Source organism: Ylistrum balloti, unplaced genomic scaffold, assembly GCF_031769215.1.
Source record: "Ylistrum balloti isolate Yb309-2 unplaced genomic scaffold, AGI_CSIRO_Ybal_v1 Utg370140, whole genome shotgun sequence".
In the NCBI taxonomy this organism is placed as follows: Eukaryota; Metazoa; Mollusca; class Bivalvia; order Pectinida; family Pectinidae; genus Ylistrum; species Ylistrum balloti.
This window is the reverse complement of record NW_026782147.1, coordinates 219,698-240,314: the sequence shown is the minus strand read 5'-3', so window position 1 is coordinate 240,314 and position 20,617 is coordinate 219,698. Positions and strand designations below refer to the sequence as shown.

Sequence of the window (20,617 nt, the reverse complement as noted above, 5' to 3'; positions counted from 1 at the left end):
CTCTCTGCAGACTACAGTAGCAGAGTGCATTACCTACTTAGACAATGGGGTTGTATATTTAGGATCCAGACTCGGTGACTCACAGCTCATCAAGGTATGACTTTTTATGTCCTGGGATCAAAAGATATTTCTTTTTGTTTGTCTGTTGTCAAGTTTAACCTTGCCCATAACTATTGCACCATAAGGAGTAGGGCTTTCTTACTCTGCATGTGTGTTTCTTTTGACAAGACCTTTCTGGTGATTCCAAAATTTTTTGACTGTGTGACCTTGACTGAAACCTTTGACCTACATATGAAATATTATAACATTGGCCACAACTATTGAACCATAAGAGTTAGGGCTTTCATATCTGACATGTGTCTTCCTTGACCTTTCTGGTAGTACCATGACCATGTGATATTCATTATGGTGCAACTGGCGGCATTATGTTTCAAAAATTCTTTGTGTTCTGGTAATGGAAAATGTATAAAGTGAAAACAAATCAGTGCAGTGTTCTCAAATACACAAAGTGTGCTCAAATAGATAAAATGATGAGACAGAAAAAATACACATCAAATGTTCAGAATGATGAAATTTACTTAAATAGAGTAAATCTGATATTACTAGAGTTAAGATGTAATTGTTTGTATCGGAAACTTTCCAGCTGGATGTTGAGTCAGATGACAACGGTTCCTATGTGACAGAGATGGAGAGGTTCACAAACTTAGGCCCCATCCTGGATATGTGTGTGGTGGATCTGGAGCGACAGGGACAAGGACAGGTGAGAATCACTTAGAACAAAGACAAGTGAGATTCTTAATGATATAATCAACCAAACAAATGCAGATGAGAATCTTGAAGATAATATCAGAGAGAACAAAAGCCAGTGTTCATGATAATTCAAGCAAGAAATGATTTGAAAAAATATTAAAATGTTGACATTCTGATATTCTAACCAGTTAGGTTTCCAATCTTCATTCAATACGATACACTTTTTACTTCGAATGCATCATTTGAGAAAATTGATTACGATATCAGCAAAGAAGTATGCAGCCCAGTGAAGCCTTCCAGGCATGTGTGAAAATTTTCTATGATAAATTATACCTTATCCAGACTTCATTTTGTGAAATCTGAAGTTCAAATCTGTTATTTTAGCATTTTAAGGTTTGTATCGGAAATGCACTAGCCTATTAAAAAAACAAACACACTAGACTTCCTTCAACCTAGCGGGACCTTACAGGTAAGCGGGTCAATCTTTTTGTTCGAGAATCGCAAGGTGTGAAATGTTGGCTAGTAGGGCAGTGATGATGTTCCCCCAATGCATCCTGGTGTGACGTATGACATTAATCCATAGTTCCTGTCCTCACTTGACCATGATTTACCTGTGTTAAAATAAAAAAATAAAATGATATTAAGCATTGCTTAAATGAAAATAAGTGACACTTTCAGATGTTGGATTACATAGAATATATAGAGAAAAATAGGTGTTTCAAGAAAATGTGATATTAACCAGAAAGTGACATTAACAGACGTGATATTAAGTGGGTTCCACTGTAGTATCACTGAGTTCAAAGGTAGATGAGAATCTTATGAATATGTCATGTTTATTTTTAATTGTGAATGATATAAGTGTATTGGTTTTATTTTGTTTTCTAAGATTAGTCTACAAAGAAATGAAAAATCAAAATGGGTTAAGTAATCACTTCAGCAATAAAGTTTAACAGATTTATTGAAAATACTTTTACTGAGGAAATCAAAAAGAACATTTCAGTCTGATTTAGTTAGTGAAATAAGCATTAGATTAATATCATAATGACAATCCAAATAAACCAGTTTTAATGTTCTTTAACATCAAATTGTGATTTCATAAAACTTTCTTATTGTAAATTGTCCCACAGCTTGTGACCTGCTCTGGAGCTTACAAAGAAGGGTCCCTTCGTATTATTAGGAATGGTATAGGAATTCATGAACATGCTAGTATTGACTTGCCTGGAATCAAAGGTATAAATGGTTTTAGGTTTTGGATGTTATTTACAAATCTTCCAGGAATTTACAAACATTCTTTTATATTTTGCTGAGAAGACAAATTATTAAACATCTAACTCAAGATAAAATGAGTTTAAACAATATTTCATTTATCAATTTATTGATACACATACATACATTAAGGCTCTTGGTTTCTTGATGGGAAAACAAACTTAATGCTAATATAAACTACTATAAATTAATCTAGAATTTATCTGGATATCTGGTAGGTCATTGATATCTACAATGTATATATATTTGTTTATACAGGTATCTGGTCTTTGCGCGTCAATTCAACGGATTATGACAACATGATCGTGCTCTCCTTTGTTGGTCAGACAAGGTAAATTATAAAATGGACTGGTACCAAAATGTGTTCTCTTGCATTGATATAGGATGTTGTAGACTGGGACACTGATATAGGATATTATAGACTGGGACACTGATATAGGATATAATAGACTGGGACACTGATATAGGATACTGTAGACTGGGACACTGATATAGGATACTGTAGACTGGGACACTGATATAGGATATTGTAGACTGGGACACTGATATAGGATACTGTAGACTGGGACACTGATTTAGGATACTGTAGAATGGGACACTGATATAGGATACTGTAGACTGGGACACTGATATAGGATATTGTAGACTAGGACACTGATATAGGATACTGTAGACTGGGACACTGATATAGGATACTGTAGAGTGGGACACTGATATAGGATACTGTAGACTGGGACACTGATATAGGATACTGTAGACTGGGACACTGATATAGGATATTATAGACTGGGACACTGATATAGGATACTGTAGACTGTGACACTGATATAGGATACTGTAGACTGGGACACTGATTTAGGATACTGTAGAATGGGACACTGATATAGGATACTGTAGACTGGGACACTGATATAGGATATTGTAGACTAGGACACTGATATAGGATACTGTAGACTGGGACACTGATATAGGATACTGTAGAGTGGGACAATGATATAGGATACTGTAGACTGGGACACTGATATAGGATACTGTAGACTGGGACACTGATATAGGATATTATAGACTGGGACACTGATATAGGATACTGTAGACTGGGACACTGATATAGGATACTATAGACTGGGACACTGATATAGGATACTGTAGACTGGGACACTGATATAGGATACTGTAGTCTGGGACACTGATATAGGATATTGTAGACTGGGACACTGATATAGGATATTATAGACTGGGACACTGATATAGGATACTGTAGACTGTGACACTGATATAGGATACTGTAGACTGGGACACTGATATAGGATATTATAGACTGGGACACTGATATAGGATACTGTAGACTGTGACACTGATATAGGATATTGTAGACTGGGACACTGATATAGGATATTGTAGACTGGGACACTGATATAGGATATTATTGACTGGGACACTGATATAGGATACTGTAGACTGTGACACTGATATAGGATACTGTAGACTGAGACACTGATATAGGATACTGTAGACTGGGACACTGATATAGGATACTGTAGACTGGGACACTGATATAGGATATTGTAGACTGGGACACTGATATAGGATACTGTAGACTGGGACACTGATATAGGATACTGTAGACTGGGACACTGATATAGGATATTATAGATTGGGACACTGGTTTTGGATATTGTAGACTCTGAGGTATTGAATTAACAATAACCCATGACATTCAAACACAGATGACTGATTCAGAGACAAGAAACCTCCTGTTCAATTTAAAGCTTAAGAATTTTTGTTTTTAGCATTTACCAAACTGCAATTTACCATATATCTGGTGGTTATCATGGGTCAAAACGTTTTCATCAATACTTAAAGTGATTGAATTATATTTTAACAACTAAAAATTTGATGATCTGGACGCAAAAGACATCTAATCTACATGAAACTCCTTATATATGGGTTAATTTTTTAGCGATCATATTATTGTACCATGACATAGCGAAGTTATCATCCCTGCAAAAATGACTAGCTTATATACTAATGCCTTAATTCTATCAGATGATAAATGATGGTATTATATGATTCTATTTTATCATTCCGAGCTAGTATTGTACTTTCTGACAAAGAGAATAATTTGCTGTTATGACAGAGTATTGATGTTGAATGGGGAGGAAGTTGAGGAGACAGAGTTGGCAGGATTTGAGCCAGACCAACAGACATTTTTGTGTGCTAATGTTGTCCACAATCAGCTGCTACAGGTAAAGGCTCTACTATGATGAAAGAATTTTGCCATAAGCTAGAACTTTTGATTCTCATTTTCAAATTTCTTATAAAACACTATTTTATTGGTTGTTCACACACTATATATTTGGTTGTTTTTAAGGCAAATGTTTAGAAGAAAATAAATTCAAAATGTAATGTTTACTATGTTTTAGAAAATCATCAACTCAAATTGTTTTACAAACAAAGAGCTGAATTTAATTTAAAAGTTTAAGGACAGTTACAGCTGGATTAGAGACTAGAGACTCTTCAAATCATATGAATTCATATTTTCCAAACAATTTTAAGTCATTATTGCACAGAATTATAATGTAGTGATCATTGTGATAGCATTGCAACTAAACAATGATAAAAATACAAGCCATAACCCTGTTCTATAGATTAAGTATTGACTGGACATGTTTAAATTCAATACCCTGTCATGCTGATAAGAAGGCATATGCTTGTCATTGGAGGAACACCTGATCAGCCTTTTGTTTACTATAAACCAGTTAGAATACTGCAATGGAAATTAAAATAGGTAACTTTGTACAGGTACGTAATTAACAGAGGTGAATTTTTACAATAATCATTTTTGCAAATTTTTTATAGAGTGTAAAAGTTTTCAAAATAAAAGATTGTTTAAAAACAACTTGATAGATGGACTCAAGTTTATGTTGGTCTCTTTGAGAAATATCATTGTAAATGGAATTTGAATGGGTGAAGATTTAATTTATCATGAAACAAGACCTTTGTACATCTTTAGTAATACTTTTACTTATGTTACTTCTATTAAGTTGTAAGGTTATTTATGGATACATATTAGGAAAAGTGTGTGGCCTCTGCAAACTGCAGTGTGACTTTTGAATGTTGGAGAGGTCAACAAGTGATTGGAGCTTAACTGAATGGATAGTGCATTGCCTGTTGAAATCAATATTTTTAAGGGGGTTTCAATTTTTTCATTTCTTTCTTGCATCTTTTTTTTCTTTTTTTTTTTTTTTAGAATGGAATAAAACTACAAAAAACAGATAGATTGAAAATTAAATTAATAGAGGAAGCAGCAGGATAAAACCACAACACTTGAACCATCAAACAAACAAAAAATCTTCTATATAACGTTATATATGAAGAAATATAAGTATTGTAGTATTTCTTTATATGAAATAGAAAGAATACTTTAATGTTAATTATGTTATAGAAATATGTAGTATGTTATGAGTGTTCGTTCTTTTCGTTAAAGATAACTCCCATATCTGTACGACTACTTAACTGCGAGTCCCATCAATTGGTCAGTGAGTGGAAACATGCTGGTGGAAAGAATATAAGTCTGGCTTCAAGTAATACTGCCCAGGCTGTGGTTGCTGTTGGCAGTGAACTCTACTATCTGGAGATAGGACAGGGCGAGGTTAAAGAAATCAGGTAAATTTTAAGGTGGGGAGTGGGGTGGGGGAGATGAAAATCATTGACTAGGTGTTGGGTAGGGGAAGCTAAATTCATTATGTGTGGCATTGGATTGGACAAGAGCTCAAGAAGAATAAAGTTATGTGGCTTAGGTAGAATCAAGTAGATTTAATACTCCACACATTGAAACATTGATGGTCATGCTGTAATGCATTTGGGCATTAAAAGCTGGATCATTGGAGGGAAAATGGAGATGGAGAGCAGTACCAAATACATGCGTTTGATTGGCCGAGTACAGCCACAACTGCCAGCAGCATATATGTATATGATCTGCACACTACCTATAGTTATAAATAGTAACATGGAAATTCACTCTCCTAAATTAAGCATGGATCAGCACAAATGTTTATTTTCCTTTTTGATAATAATTACTTTGACCTGTATCTGACTTTGGAACTTCTGAACTTTCATGTTTGCATCAGAAATATCAGCAAGATGACAGACACTGTTGCTGATGAGAGTGGCAGTGATAAAAGTTCGGAAATGCATCAATAATAGGATAGTTCTGTTGAAAGTGAAAACTTGTTTGAGAGATGGGAAATGAATTATTTACTAGATCAGATGAAAGTTGTAAGAGAGTTTCTAAAGATAAGCCTGATATTGATGGTTGGTCACATACTTCTTGATATTCTTTCTGTAATGGTTCCTTATCCCTACTAACTTGTAAAACTTTTCTAATAACAATCATTTTACTGACCTTAGGACTCCTTATTCTGAATTCTAATGATAAAAACTTTTACAGTAACACAACGATGGACCACGAAGTTGCCTGTGTGGACATTACACCTCTAAGGGAAGGTTCTGACCAAGCTGAGCTCTGTGCCGTAGGACTGTGGACAGACATCTCAGCAAGGGTCCTTAGGTTGCCAACATTTGAAAGTCTGAATGTGGAAATGCTGGGTGGAGGTAATGTTATTACCTGAAATTTTAAAAAGTTATTGCTAAGTATTTTAACTAGAAATTTAAAAAAAAACAAAAATTGATTCATTCTGGCCTGGTTTTGTGTGTGGAACAATACTTTTGGAAACAAAATGAAATGTAACAAAATTCCATAACTTTGTTTTTGTTGCCCTTGGTCTTATATTATAAAATTGTTGTTTACAGAGATCATTCCCAGATCGATACTGATGACGACGTTTGAGGGCATTCATTACCTTTTGTGTGCTTTAGGTGACGGCTCACTCTTCTACTTCAATCTCATCATTGACACAGGTAAAGAGGATATAAATCACAAGTAGGGAGTAAACACAACATACGCCAGTTTAAAAAAATTGTATGGTCAATCAATTTTATCACTGCCAAACAGTTTGTCCCATATTGGGCTCATTAAGGCCATGCAACATGGAATTTGACATCTAAGTACGAAGAAAGTGGTTCAAACATGTTCTTAGCTGTTCATTAAGTCATGTTACAATATAACTGAAGTTAGGTGGCTATTTCTACACAAAATCTGAGTATAAGAAATAATATGATAAACCTTAACCAGTCTAGATCTACAATTCTTCATCTTGCTAATCTGTTCCCTCAGACAAGTATCCTAATTCTGGTAATCCTTTATGAACCATCTCTTCTACAAGAACCTTAGATAGCTGTCTCATCAGAGCTGGAATCGCTCAGTCATATCTTGTTAAAGTAATTTCACGGATTTCTTTAATATGGTCACCGGTCTTACTCTGAACTTTCTCCAACTGTTAGCTCACTTGTGTATATTCCTGTACAGTATCAAAACACCTTGTGAACATGGTATGATTTGACAGGATGTTTCTGGTTCACACCTCGTGTATTTCCCTGTACCTTATCAGAACTTGTTGTGTATATTGTATTGCTCTTTGACAGGGTATTTCTGTGAGAAGAGGAAGGTGACTTTGGGTACACAGCCTACGGTGCTTAAGACATTCCGATCCCTGTCCACCACTAATGTGTTTGCCTGCTCGGACCGTCCAACTGTCATTTACTCGAGTAACCACAAACTTGTCTTCTCTAATGTCAACTTGAAGGAGGTCAACCACATGTGTCCACTCAACTCTGAGGGCTATCCGGATAGGTTTGTTAAAACAAATATTTACTGATAAGTTTGTCTCCCAACATGTTTTGGGGGTTCAGATAAAGTAAAATCCTGTCTCATAAGTCACTGTATTGAGAATGCTTCATATGGGTTATAAGATAAAATAAAAATAGTTCCTTAACAATATAATAATGCCTCCTTAACAAATGATATTTAGAGATTTCTGAACTTGATTATACTGTGAAATCATTCTTTTAGTGGGGGAATTTTTTTTTTTTAATTTTGTGGATACAATGTACTCTTTATCCGTGAATTCATGTGTCCATGAACTGTTGGAATAAATATAAGTAGATTTATTGAGATATATATTTATCCACAAAATCAAATTTCCAGGAAATAGTCATTTTGGAAAAACCACAAAAATATAGCCCCACAAAAATATTTGGTTTTACAATAGACACCACCAATATTTATCTTGAATTTGGGATGGTCTCTGATTTGTTTTAGAGGACTTACAGAAGAGTGCTTGATTTTGCATGTTGATCGCTATTCTGAATCAGTATTCCAGATTTAATTTATTACAACTTGATCAGATAGTGAAAGAAATAATGTTAAACTCATCTTTTTATTTTTTCTGTTTTTTAATGAATGATTTGTTTTCATGTTTACAGTTTAGCCCTTGCTAATGACAGCACACTTACTATTGGAACGATAGACGAGATCCAGAAACTACACATTAGAACGATTCCTCTCATGGAGTCTCCCAGGTAATTAGGTTGTCCGTCCATCTGTCTTTCCATATACATGATCTTGTCTGGACAACGCTTACAATTTCCTTTATATCAGTGGTTGTTAATTTAAGTCAGAAATCACTGTATGTCGACACATATGTTCATCCCATAACTACCCTGTTACAGTGTAATATCACCACTTACATCAATTTGTTATGAATACAAGTAATAACACCAAGTGGGGCTGTGATGGGGTCCCATGGTTTGAATTGTGATATTCTTACTTCATGGTTTCATATGTTCTGTGAAATCACTGAGGAAAGAGGTATTGAGTTACAACATTGCCAACTTAGATTTTATATAAGTCTGATTCAAGGCTATTGTCACAATATCGAGCAAGTTTGTAGTAGTTATATGCAATCTTACATTTCTTTCCATTTCATATGGGATGAAAATTGTTTTCCTCGCAAGAGGCTCAATGAAATGGTAACTAGTTAAACTTTAACACATGATATGGTAACTCAGGTAAGATCTTAAGTATATTGTACAGAATTACATTTCTGGGTCTGTTACTATAGGAGGATAGCATACCAGGAAGGTTCTCAGTCATTCGGAGTTATCTCCACAAGGATGGATATTCAAGACAGCAACGGCATGTCTCCGTCACGGGCCAGCGCCAGTACACACGCTGCCATGACCACAAGTAGTTCTAATGTGAAGATGGTTACCACGGGAACCAGTACAATGTCAGAACATACATTTGGTGATGAGGTTGAAGTCCATTCTCTCCTCATCATAGATCAACACACATTTGAAGGTCAGCTTTGTTTAGACAATGTGGTGAATTAATTGTTATGTTACAGGACCATTAAAGTTTCCAATATTTGAAATGTCACATGTGGACATCAGGATATTTTATATTCGATGTGAATGTCATGATCTTTAAAATTTCCCATGTGGACTTCAGGGAATTTCATGTCCTATGTGGTTTCATGTCCCATGTGGACATCAATATATTCCAAACGTTCCATGTCAACTTAAGGAGATTGTATATGTCCCATGTTGTCATAAAGGTAATCCTTATGTTGACTTAAGGAGATTTTATATGTCCCATGTTGTCATTAATCCTTATGTCAACTAATTTTATATGTCCTTATGTTGTCACTTAAGGAGATTTTATATGTCCCATGTTGTCATAAAGATAATCCTTATGTTGACTTAAGGAGATTTTATATGTCCCATGTTGTCATAGAGATTCTCCTTATGTCAACTTAAGGAGATTTTATATGTCCCATGTTGTCATAAAGATAATCCTTATGTTGACTTAAGGAGATTGTATATGTCCCATGTTGTCATAAAGGTAATCCTTATGTTGACTTAAGGAGATTTTATATGTCCCATGTTGTCATAAAGATAATCCTTATGTTGACTTAAGGAGATTTTATATGTCCCATGTTGTCATAAAGATAATCCTTATGTCAACTTAAGGAGATTTTATATGTCCCATGTTATCATAAAGGTAATCCTTATGTCAACTTAAGGAGATTTTATATGTCCCATGTTGTCATAAAGGTAATCCTTATGTTGACTTAAGGAGATTTTATATGTCCCATGTTATCATAAAGGTAATCCTTATGTTGACTTAAGGAGATTTTATATGTCCCATGTTGTCATAAAGATAATCCTTATATTACTTAAGGAGATTTTATATGTCCCATGTTGTCATAAAGATAATCCTTATGTCAACTTAAGGAGATTTTATATGTCCCATGTTATCATAAAGATAATCCTTATGTTGACTTAAGGAGATTTTATATGTCCCATGTTGTCATAAAGGTAATCCTTATGTTGACTTAAGGAGATTTTATATGTCCCATGTTGTCATAAAGATAATCCTTATGTTGACTTAAGGAGATTTTATATGTCCCATGTTGTCATAAAGATAATCCTTATGTTGACTTAAGGAGATTTTATATGTCCCATGTTATCATAAAGATAATCCTTATGTTGACTTAAGGAGATTTTATATGTCCCATGTTATCATAAAGATAATCCTTATGTTGACTTAAGGAGATTTTATATGTCCCATGTTGTCATAAAGATAATCCTTATGTCAACTTAAGGAGATTTTATATGTCCCATGTTATCATAAAGGTAATCCTTATGTCAACTTAAGGAGATTTTATATGTCCCATGTTGTCATAAAGATAATCCTTATGTCAACTTAAGGAGATTTTATATGTCCCATGTGGGCATAATGATGTTCCATATGTCTCATGTATACTTGAAGACATTTCATATGTACCAAGTGGACGTAAGATATTTTGTATGTCTTACTTAAAGACAAGAATATTTCAAATCATTTTGAGATAGAAATATGTATTATGTTCCATGTTGACTTTATCAAGTCATATTTTGTTGGTTGTCATCAGATTCTCCTGTTATGGTTATATCTTAACAAAATACTTGACAAAATTTTTTTCAAATAGATTGCTATGGTTGCTTAGCAACATTCAAGGAATTCAATCTGTTAAAGCAATGATATATTAAAAATCTCTTATGTGTTTGTTTTTGTTGCTACATTGCTTGTTTTATCATATTGCGTTATGATTTTATTGTTGTTTCATTATCATAGCTACATTGAGAACAATATTGTATCTGCTGTCCAGTAGTTTGTATTCTGCCTCTTTCTTTCCAAGTCAAAGTCGTGTTTGATATGTTTTGTATACCAGACATTTAAAGAAGACTTGTAAGTTACTGTGGATTCATTTTATTTCGTGGGGGTCCAATTTTCGTTGTTTTCGTGGATGAGCAAATCCACGAATTTAAAAACACAACGAAATATGAACTATTACTAAAGTAATTTTGGAATTTGACCAAGTAATCTTTGCCGACACCGGAAACGTCCACCGGTAATGACAGAAGCCCCGTAATTAGTCGGGAGTCGGGTGTTCTCGACATGGATACGCTAAATTGGTGTCAACGATATATAATTATATATTATTAAACATAACAAAGGGTAAGTACCCATTGTGATGCTAAGTATGATGGGATCGCAGTCGTTAGCGACACTGTGGACACTAGGCTTGATCGGACCATCCTGTCGATTGAAGATTGGATACGTATTTCTATCCGACTACAGGTTCACAATAATTATTAATAATGCAGATCTTGTTTACACACCTGTTTACACACATGGTCCAATCGATACGCGTGGTGTTTTCATATGACTGCGGTACACCGACTGATCAGCACACAATGTTTATCCACTGAAAACAATTGTTTCTGATAATTACCGATTGATTACACGCCAGGATATATACTGATTTGTGGTTTGATATTAATGCGAGACTGTTATACAGCGTTATAAAAACACAGGACGCCATCTTGAAAAAAACGTTCTTTTATTCTTGTCTTAGCCTTAATACAAACAGAAAAAATTTAGTTTCTAACGTTTTTATTTTTTTCCCACAGAATAAAAAATCCACGAATTTATGACATTCTAATTTGTAGAAACAACGAAAATTGAACCCAACGAAAATAAATGAATCCACAGTATATGATATAACTGAATTTTGTCCTTTTTTCCTGCAGTGCTACATGCCCATCAGTTGTTACAGAATGAATTCGCTACCAGTCTTATATCAGCAAAGCTTGGTGACGACCATAATGTCTATTATATAGTGGGCACAGCCCTGGTACATCCGGAGGAGGCGGAGCCAAAACAAGGGCGAATAATCATATTTCACTACCATGAAGGTAAGGTTTTATAAAAATGTGAGTTCACAGTTCTTATAGTGTTACTGTAAGTCCTAGGACTATGATAATTAGCTAGTAGGTATTGTGGACAGTGTGCTTTAAAGTTAACCTCTATTTTGCTTAAACAGAATTGCAGTGTAATTGTTTTCTTATATATATAAAGGTCAGAGATCAACTGTGACTCTTAATTAGTACAATAGGTTAGATGAATTTTTTTTCACAGTATTATTTAGCACTTTTTACACTGGGGCTATTTTCATTTATCTGTTTAACTAGGGTTGTCTGTTTATGACATGAAGATATACCTACAAATATTTATATTATTATTATTATTATTATCATTATTATTATTATTATTATTATTATTATTATTATTATTATTATTATTATTATTATTATATTAATTGTGAGTTCATATCCCCAGTGTCTCATATTTCCTTCTGAAGAGTAGGAAAGCTGCAGTTTTTGCATAAAGTTGTTTATTATTTTTCATTGGAAATAACTTGGTAAGAATTATTTAGTATAGGATGACAGTTTTGATGGTTTACATAATTATCAAGTGAATAAAACACATGCCCATGCTTTAAATATGTTACTTTATAAATTGTCTGCACACATAATCTCATCTGCCACTGTGTTTAATTTGACCTATCACAAGCAGTAATATATAGTCTTAATATAATGGACTTTGTTGCTTTCTGCTGGCAGACAACATTACCTTGAGGTACCACTCAGTTATTACCATAACTAGTTATCAGCAGGACTTTTCAGCATGGCTAATGAATTTAGCCATCTCACATTCTAAGTAATTAAAGCTGAGATACATACTTCACTTTGTTGTGGACATTTAGATACATCAAAAATTAGAAAGTATTTAAACACCAGAGGTTTATGAAAAAGTTCAGACTAATATTTGTAGGTGATTGTTGTGAAAACAAAATATATCAACAGGTATTGTTAACTTCACAGAGTTAATTTTATACACATTTTGAAATGTTTCAGCAACAACATAAATATTGCCATATATATAATTTTTCAATCTTATATAATTATGAGAAGATTTTTCTCTAGTCATTTGACATTCTTCCATAACTCAAGATAGAGATTAAATAAGATATACCTTTATATCCAAATTTCACTTGGATCAGTTGACCACAGGCTTTTCAGGCCCGGGAATATTGTTTCCATATGCTCATTGCTAGATATAAATTCATTTGTTCTTCATTGTCATTACAGGAAAATTAAACCAAGTAGCAGAAAAAGAAATCCGAGGTGCAGCATATACACTGTTAGAATTTAATGGCAAATTGTTAGCCAGCATTAATAGTACAGTAAGTATACATTACCTCCATGATGGACATGTTCATAAGTTTTTTCATCTAACTTTCATTTTCTCTCTCATTATGTGCCTTTGTTTTATAAAGTTTAAGTATTGGTACATGATAATTAAAATTCTTTTTACAGCAAATTAAACAAAACGAAAGTGTAACAGCCCATTCAGCCAGTTTTCTAAGCAGTATATATAATGGTTTTTGACCTATGTCTAGTTTTCAAACACATTCTGAGTCAGAGGGGAGTTGAGTTTGGGGCTAGGTAAAGTTTTGGAGGGGATTTTGTGGAAGGACCCAGCTAAGGGAGGCAAATTTTGGACTGGGTTGAGTTTTTGGAAGGGATCTAGGGTCTAGGTTCAGATAGGGTGGGAATTTTTGGGCTGGGTTGAGATTTTGGAAGGGATCTAGGGTTTAGGTTCAGGTAGGGAGGGAAATTTGGGACCAGGTTGAGTTTTTGGATGGGGTCTAGGGTCTAGGGTCTAGGTTCATATAGGGAGGGAAATCTGGGGCTTGGTTGAGTTTTTGGATGGGTCTAGGTTCAGATAGGGAGGGAAAGCTGGGGCTGGGCTGAGTTTTTGGATGGGGTCTAGGGTCTAGGTTCAGGTAGGGAGGGAAAGCTGGGGCTGTGTTGAGTATTAACAAAGATTAAAGTTTAGTGAAGAGAGTTTGGGGCTTGGTTGATTTAGACTGATACAATAGAGTCAGACTTTAAAGATGGAATTTGGTCAGGAGTATTTAGAAAAATCTATGCTTATGATCAGAGTGTCACAGGCTTAGATAGGTTACTTTAAGATGATTTTTTAATGAGGTCTGGCATTTCTACTGTTATCTATGTTTAACGTTTTGAAAGTGGAAAATACTTGGTTAAATCCTAGCTTACAATTCTACCAACACTTGATATAATGGACATTACCAAGCTTTTTAAGTTTTGAAAATATGTTGATTCTTCTAAATATATAAAATGTTGACCGAATTTTGACTGGTTCAGACATTTGACCTTGATGACCTCTGTGATGTCTTTTTTTTTTTTTTTTACACTCAGAAAATAGCAAATCAGCAGGTCTCACATAGTTACATAGCGACTCAGTTTATGCTTTTTCATGTTTTGTTAATATCGCTGTACATATTTTCTAAAAAATTGTTTCTTCCTTCTTGCTTCCCCCATCTCTCTCTCTCTCTCTCTCTCTCTCTCTCTCTCTCTCTCCCTCTCTCTCTGTCTCTCCCTCTCTCCCTCCCTCCCTCCCTCCCTCTGTCACTCTTAGTTCTGTCTTTCCCTCTCTCCCCCTCCCTCTTTCTCACTCCCTCTTAATCTTTCCTTTCCTGTCTCGCGTCTTTTCTCCTTTCTTTTTCCTCTATCCCTTTTCTCTCATCCCCCTCTCTCTTGTTCACTCTCTCTCTCTCACTCTCACTTTTCTCTATCTCCCCCCCCCTTCTCTATCTCTCCCCCCCCTCTCTCTCCACTTCTCTCTCCTCTCTCTCCCCCTCCCTGTCTTTCCTTTTCCCTCTCTCTCTATCTCTCAATCACCCTCTCTCTGTTTCTTTCTCATAACTACACAATCGAAGATCAAAGATGACACATTTGTTAACATAGTATGGACGTTATAAAAAAGAAATGAATTATTTTGGTTCACTTTTAGATATATTTTAAATCACCAATTTATTGTTTTTGTGTAGAGAATGATGTCGCTGTCACCATGCTTGCTGAAATTCTTTCAGCTTCATTTTCATCACAGTGTGTTCCTTTTTTTTTTTTTTTTTTGTAAAAATAGCATTGTAACTACGTAAACGATTATTCAAAGTGATTCGTCACGTTTGCTGTAATTATTTTTACAAACATAATTTCAAGTGGGTCATCTTTTGGTAATACTTTAAACATAATTTTCTGTTCAATTCATACTTAAATAGTTTTACTATGTCCACGTACTTTGTCCTTGAATCTCTTTGATGATACCATTTGTATATAACAAACCCAACCAGTGATAACAAACTATTAATCCAGTCATACGCAGAATAGGTTATTTTATATCCAATAACTATATATTTCAAACATTTTATATTTATGGTGTAGCCTATTCTACGAAGAGATTCTTTTACGTGATCCCAGCGTGGAGTTTAATACAAATACACCTCTGTGATGTCTTATCAGGTATAATTTTCCCTTTGTATTCTGTTAAGATTTTGAATTGCTGCTATTTCAGGTTCGATTGTTTGAGTGGACAACAGAGAAAGAGTTAAGACTAGAATGCAGCTACTTCAACAATATCGTAGCTCTATATCTAAAAACAAAAGGGGATTTCATACAAGTCGGAGATCTGATGAAGTCCATTACGCTGCTGTTGTATAAACCAATGGAAGGAACGTTTGAAGAGGTGAGTTATTCTCGTGTAACAGAATGTTTGCCAAACTACAGAGGTGGTGTTTCAAACTTCTTCAAATAAAGAGTACCTTATGAACTTAGTATTTATTCCTATGTCTACGCTGAATCCATAAATCCTCTGTACATTGACCATAGAGTCGCAAAATAAGTCTGGATTAAATAAAAAGTTCCTTCCATTTTGTTCTGTCCTGTAGCAGTGTTAAAAAATTGTAACCTGATATATATATCAAGACCTTACTTTCTTGAACAGATTGCTCGCGATTGTAATCCCAACTGGATGACAGCTGTGGAAATACTGGATGATGACAACTTTCTTGGTGCTGAGAATTCCTTCAACTTGTTTACCTGTCAGAAGGACAGGTGAGTACTGTAGAAAATATGGCATACTATACCTAATATGAAAGTAGAGGAGAGATGAACTGGTTTTACTCTACAAAAGTGAAGTACTGTAAAAGAAATGACCTAGTTTATCTCTACAAAAGTGTAGTTCTCTAGAAAAGATGACCTATTTTAACTCTACAAAAGTGTATTTCTGTAGAAGAGATGACCTATTTTAACTCTACAAAAATGTATTTCTATTGAAAAGATGACCTATTTTAACTCTTCAAAAATGTAGTTCTGTAGAAGAGAAGAACTTGATTAACTTGTACAAAAGTATAGTTCTGTGAATAAGGAGACCCATTTTAATGGATTTAGAATCAAAATGAAGTCATAATACTTTCATGTTGAGTGTTATGTTTACAGTGCTGCCACAACAGAAGAAGACCGACAGAACCTACAGGAGGTGGGAATGTTTCATTTAGGAGAGTTTGTGAATGTTTTCAGACATGGTAAGTTTTATTCCTTTATAATAGACTGACTGTATGTTAACATTTGTAGAAAGGATTGATGATTTTGTAGAAAATGGTGGACAGGATCACTAGATTTGTTCTGAAATTGGATCATTTGATCAATTGTTTGGATAAAACGATATCAATATTCTATTTTTGATTTGCCTGTCATCATCCCATTACCACTGTACTAGACAGCAAATGTAATTATGAGACTATAATTACCACTGGTCTCCAATGTAGTGTGATGTCACAATGTCCTTTGCAATTGTTCCATGTTATGAACATTTCATTTTGGATTATTCCATATTGTTACAAAGATTGTATCCCCTGCCTCATAACCCACACAGTTGGCCTTGACCCTGGAGACTTATCTTTAATGCTACATTTAATAGGCTATTTTGCCTTTATTTCTTAAAAATGAAGATAATACGAGCTCTCAGGAATTGGCAAGTATTTTATTGAATTCATCAGCATATTTCCAGGCTAGCATCAAATTTTAACAAAGTTAGTTTGATTCTCATGGTAACTTAATAATGTGAGATAGCACTTGCAAGTAGTCTTCAGTTGAATTCTTCAGTCTCTTAACATTGTTTCTATGTAAACAAGCCAACAATTTCTGTTTTTACAGGTTCTCTTGTCATGCAGCACTCAAGTGAGAACACCATGCCTACCCAAGGTTCAGTACTGTTCGGGACTGTCAATGGTGCAGTAGGTTAGTACAAATGTTTCCAGTGTTTGTTTGGTCACTTGTAAGGAAGAGTTTATATTCTGCTTGTCGAGCATGAAAAACAACACAATCATGTAACATGGTGATCAACCTTCAATGAACAATTTATATTTATTTCACCTTCTTAAGAACTATACAGCCTAGAATTCTCTTGAAGTAGCAAGAAAGCATTGCTTTCAAATATCTCCCAAATAAATGAGCTTGGCTTGCTATAAGGTTGATATGATTAGTCACTTGTTTTAAAGATTCAAGAGTTCAAGAGGCCGGATCTGTCAATTTTTGTCCTTTTTGTTTTTTAAATGTGTTATGTCCTTAATTCAAAGTCACAAAGTCAACCTTGTTGTAGTCTATTAATGTCTTTACAACCTCTTTATTTTAGGTCTTGTGACACAGTTGACTCAAGATTTTTACAACTTTCTACTAGACGTTCAAGGTCGACTGGCTAAGGTCATCAAGAGTGTGGGAAAAGTTGATCATTCTTTGTATCCTTTGAATCATTTTATGAAAATGTTTCTGAAATTATAACAGATTCTGGAAATAGAATTTGAAATAAAATTTTCCGAATTTAAGAAAACGATGTCATATAGATCACTGGTGTGTTTAAAACTGAAGAGGGTAAGGGAAATCAACATATTTACTTAGTAGTTACGGATGACGTGATAAAGATGCAATACAATTTGCCCTAGAGCCAATAATCCAATTTTTAGAAGTGGAGGACATTTGGCCTGAAATAATGTGAATTAGCATAAAGCTGATCATACACATTTGTGACGGATCATTTATAAATAAAAGTAACATTTAACTTAGTTGATCAAACAAGATTTGTTTAAATGATAATATGGAAATATTTCTGATATAAGCCTGGTGGATCAGATCCTTTTACCCTTTGTGTAAATCTCTTTAAAAGAGAGTAAAACTGGAGTACTAATACAATCAACTATACAGATTTCATGTAAGCTGTGAATTTTTATAACCATCCTTAACACCACAAAGTTGGAGGTCATTTCACACTGAAAGAAAGACAGAACCTGCGGAAGGTTTCATTGATGGCGACCTCATTGAAAGTTTTTTGGATTTAAGTCGGGACAAGATGCAAGAGACAGTTCAGGGACTACAGGTTAGTGTTTGTGCTGTCTGAGATAGTTCAGAGAACTGTAGGTTAGTGTTTGTGCTGTCTGAGATAGTTCAGAGAACTGTTGTTTAGTGTTAGTGCTGTTTGAAATAGTTCAGAGAACTGTAGGTTAGTGTTTGTGCTGTCTGAGATAGTTCAGGGACTACAGGTTAGTGTTTGTGCTGTCTGAGACAGTTCAGAGAACTGTAGGTTGGGGTTTGTGCTGGCCATGATAGTGAAAATGGGGAGGGGGGGGGGGGGGAGTTGATATGGATATTCTGTTGTCAATGCAAATGAACCACTTGGGGAAAAAAATATTAACAAATAAAAGCTATATGCAATATGGTATATCTCAAATTCAGTAATGGTTATGAGATGACATTAATTTACGTTTTTTGTAAAAAAGCAAGAGCTTTATAAGTAGTCATAAACTGAAGGAAGTTTTTGATTGTGACATAATGATACAACATTATCATGTTTTTGTTACATCTTAATAGCAAGTGTCTCTATATGTTTATACTCTTCAGACTTAATCCTCTTTTAAATGTTTTCATCCCAGAATTATGGGTTTGTTAGCAAAGTTTTGTTCTCATGTTTTCTGTAGATGGATGATGGCAGTGGAATGAAACGAGAGGCAACAGTAGATGACTTGGTGAAGATGATTGAAGAACTCACACGAATCCACTGATTGTTGGTCAACAGTGACTGATCAACTCAAAAACTTCAACAGGAGAGTTCCAGACAAGGGACAATACTCCACCGCAGGAAACATGGCTGTTGCCAGTTTCCGGTTTCCATTGTAACAATTTGATGCACAAAAAAAGGACACAAATCCTTCAGGCACAGAAAGTGCTTATCTGTTGGAATGTGATAGGTCCTCACTAGTGCAGAACTATTCATGCTGTCATTAATTTGGTGCAGACAGATTTTGACTTGGTCAAGAGTGTTAAATCTGCTTTTGTAGGAAGAGGACAGTGTTAATGATTGTTAACTGTTTAACAATGATTGGAGCAGAGACAAATATATGTTTTACTGAGGTTAAGTTTGTAGTGCTACTGTCCACAGATTGAACAAATCTCATTTCTTTGCTTCAGAAACCACATTTTTTCAGATATTGAAAATTGTCAATAATTGTGAAGCTTCTGGTCTCTTTTGATTTCGGTTACTTTGCATGGTGATTCTATTACACAAAAGTCTCATTCTACTAATATTACTTAATCAGAAATACAGTGTTCCATGGTCAATGGTAAAGTTTGGATTGTTGGTAGTTTCAGTTGAAATGGTGAATTTTCTAGGAAAGAAAAGAAATGATTTTTTCAAAAGTAGAGTAGAACGCATAAATTTTGAAAATTTGGTGACAATTTTTTTACCATAACATATATTATTGTGAATTCCAATTCTGAAGAATAAAGTATTTGTGAGACAGATATTTAACGGTCGTGTGCAGTGTTTTATTTCATAGATAGTCAAAGATTCACGCTACTGTGTACCATTCAGTTGGTATGAGGCAGACACGTGTTGCTTATTTTTGAACCGTCTACATTTGGCCTAAATGACCTTTTCTGTGTTCAAAGGCTATTAAGAGTACCTGTATGGCAATGATTCGATGAATTACAGTCTCCCATCAAATTGGAAATCACATGCAAAAAGATGAACTTTTTTTTTTTGATGTAGGTCAAAAAATGTTCAAGGATATACAACATGCTGCATACCAATGTGAACCCATACCCCAAGTTTGAAGTTCCAGTGACTAGAAGTATAGGAGACGAGACCCCAGGCAAATTGTATCTATGTAGGTCAAAGGTCAAAATGTAGGCCAAAGTTACACAACACTCAATGCATTACCAAGGTGAACCCATAGTCCTAAGTATGAAGTTCCAGTGACTAGAGATATAAGAAATAAAGCACAAAAATTTTCTTTGATTCTTCAGTGCAAGTCAAAGGTCAAAGAATAAGTCGGAGTGACCTATTTCTTATTAACAATTCACTGCCTTACAAAGGAGACTCCATACCCAAAGA

The 20,617-nt window shown here is 34.6% G+C and overlaps 1 protein-coding gene across 1 annotated transcript in view; it reads left to right on the top strand.

The window, feature by feature from the left end:
- Positions 1-20,025, top strand: part of LOC132550682 (DNA damage-binding protein 1-like) — a 29,478-nt gene extending 9,453 nt beyond the window's left edge. The window contains exons 9-28 of the mRNA XM_060214774.1: positions 11-94; positions 644-760; positions 1,878-1,980; positions 2,275-2,347; positions 4,154-4,262; positions 5,504-5,682; positions 6,467-6,630; positions 6,829-6,936; positions 7,561-7,768; positions 8,401-8,496; positions 9,039-9,277; positions 12,055-12,219; positions 13,456-13,550; positions 15,749-15,919; positions 16,178-16,287; positions 16,672-16,757; positions 17,389-17,472; positions 17,867-17,969; positions 18,481-18,604; positions 19,203-20,025. Coding sequence (XP_060070757.1) covers positions 11-94; positions 644-760; positions 1,878-1,980; positions 2,275-2,347; positions 4,154-4,262; positions 5,504-5,682; positions 6,467-6,630; positions 6,829-6,936; positions 7,561-7,768; positions 8,401-8,496; positions 9,039-9,277; positions 12,055-12,219; positions 13,456-13,550; positions 15,749-15,919; positions 16,178-16,287; positions 16,672-16,757; positions 17,389-17,472; positions 17,867-17,969; positions 18,481-18,604; positions 19,203-19,286 — 2,502 coding nt within the window. The 3' untranslated portion in view covers positions 19,287-20,025. The remainder of the gene's footprint in view (positions 1-10; positions 95-643; positions 761-1,877; positions 1,981-2,274; positions 2,348-4,153; positions 4,263-5,503; positions 5,683-6,466; positions 6,631-6,828; positions 6,937-7,560; positions 7,769-8,400; positions 8,497-9,038; positions 9,278-12,054; positions 12,220-13,455; positions 13,551-15,748; positions 15,920-16,177; positions 16,288-16,671; positions 16,758-17,388; positions 17,473-17,866; positions 17,970-18,480; positions 18,605-19,202) is intronic.
- The last annotated feature ends 592 nt before the right edge of the window (positions 20,026-20,617 follow it).